The following is a 12,256-nucleotide window of genomic DNA, read 5'->3' as shown; positions in this document are numbered from 1 at the left end:
ACCTAGACATTACAAAGAACCTGCTGATTTTCTATGGAAGAATAGGAGTTAGAAGGCTATTGTAGTCCATGTTAGAGATCATAGCGCCTTGAATCATTACTAAATCAATTCTGAATTTTTTGGTTACCTTTGCAGGAGAGTGATGGGAGTGAGAACGTGTGAATCTAGATGCCTGTTCAGTGGTTCCAAGGGTGAAGTTTGCTGTATTGAGCCTCTCCATTCAAAGCCTGAGTTGAAAGATCATCCCATCACACAGTTTTCCTTATTGGCCATGGCATCCTTAACAAAGGTTGGTTGGTATATTTAGAAGGTGAAACTCATAACTTTTAGAGGCTTTGAATACCAAAAATTTGAAATTATAGGGTAAACATTAAAAATACATTTTTCTTCTAAAGATACTGGTCATTGGATTGAAACCATCCTTGAAAGTGTGGATGACTTTTCCCTATGGACGGGTGAGTAAGCCTTTCCATCTTATTGTCAAAAAGACCATGTCAGGAGGGGGGAAATGACTTGAAAGTGGTGAATTCTGTGAGATTATCAGAAAACGAGATAGAATGGAAGTCAGTGCTCCAAAGATCATTGTCTGGACTTACCTCGATGTGACCCAAAGCAGTATAAGCTGGTGACTGGAGCAGTACAAATCACGAGGTCTGTACTTTCTTACTTTTATTGTTTTAAGTTGTTCTCTCATAAACTGCTGCTTTGATACTGAACTACTGCTAGAGAACACCCACCATAAAATCTAGCATAAATTGCTGCTGCATAGTCTTTCTTTTGGCTTTTGCCTTTAGTATTTTACTTTGGAGGATGATACTTCCCAGCATCTATGACACATACCCCAGTTTCCCTCTCCTTTCCGGCTTGGTTGTTTTCAGAGAGTTGTGATCTTCTAGTGTATATGTGAGGAGAGGTATTGATGGGATGAGATGGAGAATGATGGTACAGAGCCATGACTAGTTGAGAACACATCCCCTGTGCCAAGGGAGACCACTCTTCTGTTTGTTGGTTGGTACTCCATTATCTCTGGGCCTCAGGGGAAGCACATCTGCCCTTTCAGATGGCATGGCTAGCTTAGATTGCCATTAATGTTTCTTAGGTTAGCTTCACTGGCTAACTGAGGTTTATCATGGTGGTGTATGTTTGCATTTTTTTGTATGTTTTTACTGGTATTTTTTTCCAATATTAACATTTTCAAATAGAGAATTAGAAAGAATTTTACATTGAACATCTGTATACCTACTATCTAAATTCTATCATTAACAGTTTACTGTACTTTTTTTATTAAATATCTCTCTCCGTCCACCCATCAAATTATGTTATTTTAAGTGTATTTCCAATAAATTGCAAAAGTCAGTACTCATTTGCCTTAATATTCAGCATACATTATGTTTAGAGTTCAATATTTGTTTCTCCTTTGGTGTAGCATTTACTTACAGTGAAGTGCACAGATCTTGATCATACATTTGCTGAACTTTAACAAATATATATATTTTTATAACCCAAACCTCTATCAAGATACAGAACATTAGCATTAACCCAGAAAGTTCCCTCATGACACTTCCCAGTCAGTCCCTGCTTCACTGGAATTTTAATGAGAAATTGGGAGAAGTTTTATCAAAGAACACTAGTCAGATGCTCTTTTTAATTAGTTTTTTCTTTGTCCTGCTGTCTGTTAACTGTGGTGTCTTTTTTTTTTTTTTTCTTTTTTGGCCTTTTCTTCACTTAGATGGATCCTTCCAGTGTTCCATTGCTGGCCTGGCACTTTGTGGCAGTGCATAATTATGTGAATCCCATGCTTGCCTTCTGCAGAGGAGATGTTGTTCATTTTCTGTTGGTAAGTCCTGATATGATGCTAGATCTGTTATAAAGTCCTTTATCATAATATTTTTTTCCTGATTCACTAGTGATTTACTATTATGTCAAAGAAATATGCTACTATAATTCTTCGGAGAGAGAGCGATCATTTAATTTTAATTTTAGGCTTTAATGATTAATATGGAAAGCAATTGATCACCTCAACTCCATGCCCCTCCATGGTATATTTCTCAGTTCATCTCCTTTGAGTAACAAATAATTAATGGTTTATGTGTGTGTATAAATATACGAATGTACATATGTCTATTAATGACTTACCTATCTACATAAAGTGTATTTATTAGACAACAGGTATCATTGAGCACATACTGTGTTCTCTACACTGATGGACACAGAAGCAGTTGAAGGAAGTATTAAACATAATTTCTTCTTTCACACAACTTCAAATACTGTTTTAGAAACAAAGCCAGTATGCTCATTACTACTAGGGAGAACACTATGTTTAGGGATTCAAGTATGTGATGAGAACTAAAAGTTGATAAAAGTTCAGAGTATAGAGAGATTGGTATGGACTGGATAGGCCATGGAAGACTCTATGAAGGATATATAGCAAATACTGCAGGAATGGTGGATATGCATATTAGGGGAAATAAGATGAACTGAAGTTATAGAGGTAAGAATGTGCCCACAAAATCTCTTTTTGGTTTCCTAGCTCAGTGAATCAGGGACACCACTGTCCACCTAGTTTCTCCAGCTGGAAACCTAGGGGTTGTCTTTCAGTTACCTTTCCCCTCATTTCTGCTTCTTCACCACTTCCTGTTGACTCTCTCTCTCTAACATCTGAATTTACTCCCTTCTTGTCTCCCCCACCGCTGTTTCCCTAGCCTAAATCACTGACATTTCTTCTGTGTTGGCTCTGGCATAGCTTTCTAACTAGACTCTGGCCTCAGTGTCTTTGCATATGCTCTAACCTCTGCTGGGCAAGGTCTGTGCCCTCTTCCACTTTAGTCTACCTAACTCATGATTAACATTGCCTTCCTGACTTCCTGAACTGTTTTCTGCTACATAATACCCACAAGACCTTCTGTCTTCTCCTTTGATAATTTTCAGTACTTTTAAAATTACTTTTCTCATATTTTTCTTTCTCATTAAGTGAAAGCTCCATAAATCTAAAGATTCAGCCACGAGGACAGTGCCTGTATATAGTAGATGCTTAATAAATGTTCATAGAATTAATGAGAGTGAGAAACCTGTGGAAAATCAAGTTGAATATATGGTGTAGATTTAGATAAGGGGTGGCACACCATGGCTGTTTTATAAATAAAATTTTATAACTTGTTTTATAAATACAGTTTTCTTGGAACACAGTCATGCCCATTTGATTATGTATGATTTATGCCTGCTTCCATGCTACAGTGGTGGAATTGAATAGTTGTGACAGAGACTGTATGGTCCACAGAACGTAGAATATTTATTTATTGTGTGTCCTTTTACAAAAAAAGTTTACTGACCCCTGATCCAGATTTTATAATTGGCCTAGACTAGGTAATGAGGAGTTGTCACAGGTTCTTAGCTAATTAAAGAGGTAAAGATGTGATTAAAGTGGTATTTTAGGAAGAACAGTATAAAGGTAGCAGAAAAAATAGATTATAGGTGATAGCGGGGAAATGGAGGGTTTTGCTCTTGTGCCAAAGCAGGTATGAGGTCTTTAGACAAGGATGCTTGGTTGCAGTGAGAGTGAAGGATGACATTTTGAAGGAAAGACGAGGCTTCTCATCTTACTGGATCTGGGAACTAAAGGACATAAATGAATCTTTTGTGTTTCTGACTGCATTTTAGAAGCATGAATTATTTGAAAAGCTGGGGTTACAGAGGATTTGAATGTGTTGAGTTAGAAGCGAAGGTGGGATTCTTAAGTGTTCTCTCAGGGAATGTCCTCTGGGCAGGCAGCAGTCCAGGTCTGGAGTGCAAATGAGAATTTTAGGGTAGAGAATGTCGTTGAAGCCGTGAAAATCAAAAGCCAGAGCATACGTAGCCTTGGCAGGTACTTACAAGAGGAAGGGAAAAGAAAAGGAATCAAAAAAGAATGTTCCAGTAAAGGCACATAGGGGTAGGAGGGGAAGTAGGACAGTATGGCCTCACACAGGAGACAAAGGAGAGGCTTCAGGACAATGTCAGCTCCAGGGTAATACCATTATTAAATAAAGATCAAGAGAGAAGACCACTGAAGGTAAGACCACTGAATATGCAAGTAGTTGGGTTTTTTTGTTTTGTTTTGTTTTGTTTTTTAAGATTCATTTCTTTGAGGGATTGAGAGAGAGAGAAAACTAGTGGGGGTGGGCAGAGGGAGAGGGAGAAGCAGACTCCCCGCCGAGCAGGGAGCCCAATGTGGGACTCCATCCCAGGACCCTGGGATCAGGACCTGAGCTGAAGGCAGAGGCTTAACCGACTCAGCCACCCAGGTGCCCATGCAAGTAGTTGTTGATTAGAAACTTTTCAGAGGACTAGTCATCAGTGGAATGGAGGTGGAAGCTACATCGTAGAGCCTTGTTAAAGAAATGGGCGTCAAGAAGAGCAAACTTATATTCATAGTGTTTGGCTGCAAGAGGAAAGAGAATGGTTAAATATCTGTAAAAAGCAAATCAGGGAAAGGCTTTTTGTTTTTGTTTTTTATTTGAAGATGGAAAAGTCAGAAACATGTTAGATAGCAAAAGGAAAAGTGCCCTTAAAAAGGAGTGAGTGAATATGCCAGCAAGGGAGAGGTAATAGTAAGCAGGGTGGAGGGGGTGGGATTTAGATTATGTATAAGTGATCTTCTTTAGCAAGGACTCCAGCGAATCACAATAGGTGAGGTTGGCATTGTTTTTTTGTTTGTGAAACACTTTCAGTATATGCCAAATAGGGAACAATTTGGTGTTTATTTTGCCCTGGGTCACACGGCTGTAATAGTGGAACCGAAGCACAGGCCTCTAGAGCACATGCTCCTACTAGCACATCGTTTCTTCCAGGGCAAGTGGCTTAGTGAAGCAGAGATGAGTGTACGTGAAGGGCCTGCATTAGGAGGGCTCCGTTGTTTGTTCAGGTATCTGGTGAGGCCAACACTGTAAGTGATGGGACTAGAAAACAAAGGGATTGGGGCTTGAAGGGAAAGGAAGCCACCTAGGACGCCAGTCCGGGAGAGTGTCAGGCAGCCCAGGTTGGCTAGGATGTCCTGCATTTCACAAGGGTCAGAAGTACATCGGGCTCTCTTCTGCATGCTCTGTCACCTTGGAGCGGAAGCAGGGAGAGCAAATTATAAGGGTGCTGAAAGATTAGAGAGGATGTAGGTACACATATGTAAATAAACTGTTGACACTTGAGGTTCTCTTGGGACATTTTGGGCTGTTTGAGCTGTAACAGTATACTTCAGAAAAGTCTAGTTTTGTCACTGCAGCTTTTTTTTTTTAATGGACTTTTTGACTTTATCATACCATGTGGTCAATCCCATTTTATGCTTTAACTCTAGCTGAGTACAGTCACTGCTGGGATGCGGTTAATTTGTTCTGAATTATAGCAGAGTGCACACACGTTACAGGACTGAGAGCCAGACCACTGACCAGATATACCTCACATTTTGTACAAATCATGGTGTGAATGACTTTTTTCATTTGTGTAATAGTTTCTTTAATTGTCAGTACTTTGGGCTTATCCATACTGTGAATGGAACTCATTTTCTAGGTGGAGTATAATTAAGTATCTACAAAAGCCCCTCAAAACATAGCTGGTATTTAAGTTGTTTTTATTTCACCATCAGGTTAAGAGAGATGAGTCTGGAGCAATACATGTTACTAAGCAAAAGCACCTTCACCTCTACTATGATCTCATCAACTTTACTGTGAGTATTCAGATTAATTTGCCCCATTTATCTCATGTAATTGTTTTGAGACCCTGTGTATTAGCACTACTAGGATTTCTGCCATGAACCCTGACATTTGGGATTATGTAAAATATGGACAGAAGTAATGGAGTCTGAGTTTGGTGTAATGCCACATTACTTTTTTTGGGGGGGGGGACGGGGAGAACAAGAGAGAGGGAAGGGAGGGGCTGAGGGAGAGAGAATCTTACCCAGGCTCCATGCCCAGTGCGGAGCCCAACACAGGGTCAATCTCACAACTCTGAGATCATGACCTGAGCCGAAATCAAGACGTTTAACCCACTGAGCCACCCAGCTGCCCCGATGCCACCTTACTTTTAATTGCCTTTCAGCCTATGTCCTGCTGAACAGTGACAGGGTCAGAAAAAGTTTTCTTTGATGTCCTGATTAGTTCAGAGGGGAGTTCAGAAGAATTTGGGTGGGTTTTTTGAGGATTGTTGCCCGGCTTTCTTTGTAAACACGTTTTTGTTCTCCTGAGCTTGTCCTAATTGGTTCAGAAGTTTATCTAATTTATTCTTTTTTTCATGGCTAAAAACTTTGGCAGAATTTTCTCTCCACCATACATCTCCGTTTTAAGCAACTTTTGGGTTTAAAAAAGTATTTCTTTTTATATCAGTTTTTTTTTTTCAAATAGTGTGTCAACTTTGCAAATACTGTAATTGTAATATTTCTGGGTTTCTGTCATTAATGCTTTTGGCATATCAATATCCACTGAAACATTTTGTATATGCATGAATATAGGCAACCCTAAATAAGAGACAGAGCCTCATTTTCCTAATAAAATGGCTAAAAAAATTTTTCCTCTAACTTGATAATATGTAACTTTTAAGGATATAGATGAAATGGATCTTTTATTTATAATATACAATTTATTTAGTTGCACATTGCCTTTTAATCTCACAGACAGACTATTGATTTAGAAATGATACTTTTTTTCCATATACATTTCATGAAATATTTTTGTTCAAACTCTTCTCATGAATGTAAGACATCAGTGTCTTTGTCATCACCAGGACTCCTGTTGGATTAACACCGTTTCCTAGAATTCATAATTACTTCTGTTTAAGATGTTTGAGATATGGCACTCTTAAAATCTGCATATGATTCTGTCCCTGGGAAATTTTCCCTCAACCACAAGTAGCCATTCTCCCCACAGTAGGGCAGTAGTTGTTTTCATCTGTCCTCTGGCTCATCCATGATGTGACAGTAACTGCATTGCTTTATAAATTACCATTAAAAGGCTCGTTTACAACAATGTCAGCAGTTGCAGTTGTGAGGGTCTAATCTTAGGAATAATTGCTAAACCTGCTGACACTCTGTTATTCTCTTTTAACCAGGTGACCTTTGATGGCATCTAAAAACTAGTACTGACTAAGGTTGTATAAGGCTAATAATGTGTCTTTCCTAAATGAGACTTTGTTTTTTTTAAATAATCAAGAAAGCACCTTATAAGAGCTCTTTGTAAATGATTTGAACATCAAACTCCCTGTTTTCTGAGAGAGAAATTTTGGGGGGAAAAAACAGAACAAAACCCTTCCCTTATAGTAGCCACAATACAGTGATAAGGGTGTATTTTCACTTATGTTAAAAGTAATCATTTTAACTTGGTTGTTTTTGATATGGGAGTATGCAAATAATCTCTGATGACATGGAATAGGTCATATAAAGAAAACAACATGAATACCAGAGAGAGAAAGTACTTTATTCTGTCTAATTTAGAATTCTAATTGAGCAGATTTTAAAACTGCATTTATTTCCTGGGGAGGGATTGAAATTTTTTAAAAAATTGTTTTGAAAAGAAGAAATTGTAGGGGCGCCTGGGTGGCTAGGTCAGTTGGGTATCGCTTCTTGGTTTCAGCTTAGGTCATGATCTCGTGGGTCATGAGATCGAGCCCTATGTCAGGCTCCACGCTCAGCCGGGAGTCTGCTTGAAGATTCTCTCCCTCTGCCCCTCCCCCTACTCACATGCACACACTCTCTTGCTCTCAAATAAATAAATCTTTAAGAAGAAAAGAAGAAATCATCCATAAAACCCAAGAAATTTATCAAAATGGCATCCTTCAGAAAATTTTTAATATTAAGTTATTACCTCTGAAACTATAATAGTACTTATTACAGAAAATTCAGAATATAGAGAAATAGAAAAGCAAGGAACTCCCCCATAATTGGTAGGGAAGTTTTAAAGGAAATATATATTTTAGAATGCTTCTATTTTAAAGTATGTATTATGTAAATGCTAACAATTATTTGACGACCTAGGTTTATGAGGTTTATTTGCCCTTTTATTTAACTAATGTGGAAAACATGAGAAATGCAGTTTGTCATTTTGCTTAAGTCATTTGTGCCAGTGTACCATTTAAAGAATTTTACTAAAACTAATATATACTGTAATATATGTGTTAAAGCTCTTAGTTACCTTTTTGATTTTTATTATTTATTTATTTATTTTAAGATTTTTTATTTGACAGAGTGCACACAAGTAGGAAGAGTGGCAGGCAGAGTGAGAGGGAGAAGCACACTCCCCGCTGAGCAGGGAGCCCAATGTGGAACTCGATCCCGGGACCCTCGGATCATGATCTGAGCTGAAGGCAGACGCTTAACTGACTGAGCCACCCAGGCACCCCTATTTATTTATTTTTCGAGAGGGAGGGACAGAAGGAGAGGGAGAGAGAGAATCTTAAACGGGCTCCACCCCGCTGCGGAGCCCACGGGGCTTGATTTCACGATCATGACCTGAGCCGAAATCAAGAGTTGGATGCTTAACCAACTGAACCACCCAGGCACCCTTCTTAGTTACCTTTTTTTAAATACTATGAGTCATTTCAACACTGTCAGAACTCAGAACTGTGTTACGCACTATTACCCACTGCTGTCTAGCCACTACAGTCACTGAGTAATTCTTGGTGTGATTTTGGGTAAAATCGTCAATATAATTTAACTGAGTGGCCAGGCTTTCTTTTTGTCCTCAATGATTGTGTGGGATGGGCCTCACCTTTTTTTTGCGGTGTGCTTGATTTGCAGTGGATAAACTCACGCACGGTTGTGCTCTTGGACAGTGTGGAGAAGTTGCATGTGATTGATCGGCAGACTCAAGAGGAATTGGAAACAGTGGAGATCTCAGAAGTTCAGTTGGTCTATAACAGCAGTCATTTCAAATCCCTAGCCACCGGAGGAAATGTTAGCCAGGCACTGGTAAGGGTAATCCATTATCTTAGAATTGCTTTGATAAACTTGGTATTTTCTTGTTTTTTGTTCTAGAAATTGGAACTGTGTGAAGTTAGTTATCTTTATGTCTAGACTGAAGTGGATATGGGTGTGTTTGTAAGTATTCAGGAATGTAAACTAAAACAGTAATTCCTGTTACCTTCTGTTCAGAAATGTGGCTTAATTTAATACCAAAGAATTTTAACTTTTATACTGAAATAATGAAATGAAATTGAAAATTTGTGAGAAAGAAATTGTAAAAGCAGAATATTTTAGAAAGTTTAAAATGGTGGCAATAAGCCTGATAGATTTAAGGGATGAATGACTAGAGATAGGTAGCCTGACTTGGGTGATTGTAAAGCCTCGAGCAGGTGTGGTGGCTGTGGGCATTAAAAGATCAAGATGGCTTTGAGAGAAAGAAAGGAGAGTCTTTAGGAATAGAGGATGGATGAAATGTAGGAGTCTGGAGAAAAGGAAGGCACGCAAGTATTACCTTCGTATTAACTTTACTGTATCTTAAGCAACCACAATGATGGCCTTTAGCAATTTATGCAGATAGTTTACAGTTGTGATTTCCTAAACCAGTAATCGTAAGCAGGAAATTTAGAGGCTTTCCTGGGTAATTTCTTGAAAAAAGATTAGTAATGATGTTCATATTTAATGAGACCTATGTGATATGCAACCATTGCTCAAATCTCCCTGAGGTATTAGAACTTCAGAGTTTAAAAAATATATGAAAGGGTCTTCCAGCCACAGAATTTAGAAACCAAGACAATCCAGAATAAGAAATGGTAATGCAGTAGAATTCACTAAAGACTAATTACTATCCCACACTTAGGTATTTTCTTGTGTCTGAATGGTTATTAGAAATGGTGTTAGACTTTGAACTTGCAGTTTTGACCAAGATGGAATAATGGGCGCTAGATTTACTTTCCTTTATAGAAGAAAAAAAAAACTTTTCAAATACTGGACATCAGGCAATGAAGGACAGCAATCCCTGACAAAATGGGAAACAAGTGACCTGAGCCCTATGATTATCCTAGCTTCTGGCCTAGAGAGAGTTTTCCAGGGTATAGCTCAGGGGTGAGGAACCCAGCTGGAGCCTGAAGGACTCCATAAGCTGAGACTGTGGGAAGACTAAGGTGGGTTGAGTTTGCAGGACCAGGTACTGGAGAGGAGAGCAAGCACTATACCTATGGTTCCCCTTGGGTATTCAGCAGACTGCTGATCAGCAAATGCTTATCCTTCCCAAGGTCAGGGAAAGAATTATTGGATAGGTTTAGAAGGAACTGTATCCAGTGCTCACACTGGCTTGTTTATACCAGCCAGAATGGAAAACTTCATGATATATAGGGCATTGGGTAGAATACTTAGGGGCATCTTGCCTCTGTAGTGGCGAGTAATTAGGACCAGAGTAAACACTGTTTTGGTCCCCACTACAAATCTTAAAAATAGGACCAGAAAGAATCAAACTGTTTTCCAGGCAACTTTAACTACCTCACAAAACAAAGCACAGGAATATTAATAATAGAGAAATTTCCAGAACCCAAGGTAAAATTCACAGTGTCTGATATTCAGTCAGATTACTAGGCATGTAAAGAAGAAGAAAAACACAATTTATAGTGAGAAGAAGGATCAATCAAAACTGACTTAGACGTGAAACAGATGTTAGAATTAGCAGATAAGGACATAACAGTTATTACAACTATAGTCTATAGATCCAAAAAGTTAAGTAGTGACGTGGAAGATACTAAAGAAGATGCAAATCTAACTTCTAGAGATAAAAATTATTAGTGCTTGAGATGAAAAATGCCCTGGATGGGATTAATGTCAGAGAGTAGACATGGTAGGAAAAAACATGAGTGAACTTGAAGATATAGCAATAGAATCGATCCAAAATGAAACACAGAAAAAATAATTTAAAAAAATATTTGTGACCTGTGAGACAGCATTGAGTAGCCTAATATATGAGCAGTTGGAATCTCTGAAGAAAAGGAGACAAAAAGAAATGGAAGAAATAGTGGTCAAAAACTTTCCAAAACTATAAACACAAATTTTCAAGAAGCTCATTGAACCCAAGCACAGGTAAAATAAAGGAAACCATATATAGATTGATCAAAATGAGTGGTAAAGAGAAAAAATATTAAAGCAGCCACAGAGAAAAGACATATTAAATGCACAGGAGCAGCAATAAGTATGAGAGCAGATTTCTCATCAAAAACAACTGGAGTAATCTCCAAAGATATACACATGGCCAACAAGCATAGCCAAGATGTTCAACGTCGTTCATCATTAGGGAAATGTAACTCAAAACTGCAGTGAGATATCACTTCATACCCACCAGGCAGGCAGACATTCACAGGTGTTAGTGAAGATGTGGAAAAACTGGGACTGTTACATGCTGCTGGTGCGAAATGGTACAGCTGCTGTGGGCGATTCCTCCAAATGTTAAACATATTCATAAGGATTTATTTGAGCAGTTCTACTCCTAGGTGTATACCCAAGAGAAGTGAAAACATATGCCCACACAAACACTTGTTCACAAATGTTCATAGCAACATTATTCATAATAGCTGAACATTGGAAACAATCCAAATGTCCACCACTTGGTAAATGGATAAACAAAAAGTGACTTAGCCATGTAATAGAATACTGTTCTGCAATGAAGAGAATGTACTACTGACACATGCTACAACATGGTTGAACCTTTTCAAAAATACTATGTTAAGTAAAAGAAACCATATGGAAAGATTGTTTGATTCTATGAGATGTCCAGGAAAGCCAAGTTTATGGAGATAGATGTAGATTAGTGGTTGCTTGAGACTGGGAGTAGGAATGAACGTTGACTGGAAATGCGTACAAGGGATCTTTGCGGAGTGATGGAGATGTTCTAAAACTGGATTTTGGTGGTGGTTGGGCAACTGTAAATTTATTAAAAGTTACTCAATTATACATTTAATGAGTGAATTTTGTGGTATATAAATTATACCTCAGTACTGTTATTTAATAAGAGCAATTGACAGTTTAAAACAAAAATAATATATTGTAATGTTTATGATAATGCAGAAGTAGTGTGTATGACAAAAATAATATATAGCAGCAGGGAGTGGGGCATAGAAGTATATCATTGTAAGGATTTACGTTATACATCAAATTGTATAATACTTAAATGTAGAAGGAGATAAGTTAAAGTTACGTAAACACTAGAGCAGTCACTGAAAAAGAAGTGGTATAACTAAATAAGTTAATAGTAGTGACACAATAGGATGTTAGAAAATATCAAATTCAACGAAGCATAAAAAAGGGAACAGACTAGAAAAA

At 38.1% G+C, this 12,256-nt stretch overlaps 1 protein-coding gene across 7 annotated transcripts in view; it reads left to right on the top strand.

Annotated features, from left to right (window-relative positions):
- Positions 1–12,256, top strand: part of VPS8 (VPS8 subunit of CORVET complex) — a 346,107-nt gene that overhangs the window by 140,889 nt on the left and 192,962 nt on the right. For all 7 annotated transcript variants that reach the window (XM_078068205.1, XM_078068209.1, XM_078068208.1 and 4 more), the window contains 5 exons: positions 136–289; positions 396–455; positions 1,730–1,837; positions 5,612–5,692; positions 8,753–8,923. In XM_078068205.1, coding sequence (XP_077924331.1) covers positions 136–289; positions 396–455; positions 1,730–1,837; positions 5,612–5,692; positions 8,753–8,923 — 574 coding nt within the window. The remainder of the gene's footprint in view (positions 1–135; positions 290–395; positions 456–1,729; positions 1,838–5,611; positions 5,693–8,752; positions 8,924–12,256) is intronic.

Source organism: Halichoerus grypus, chromosome 1, assembly GCF_964656455.1.
Source record: "Halichoerus grypus chromosome 1, mHalGry1.hap1.1, whole genome shotgun sequence".
In the NCBI taxonomy this organism is placed as follows: Eukaryota; Metazoa; Chordata; class Mammalia; order Carnivora; family Phocidae; genus Halichoerus; species Halichoerus grypus.
Note: the sequence above shows the minus strand (reverse complement) of the source record. Positions and strands in the feature narration are given on the sequence as shown.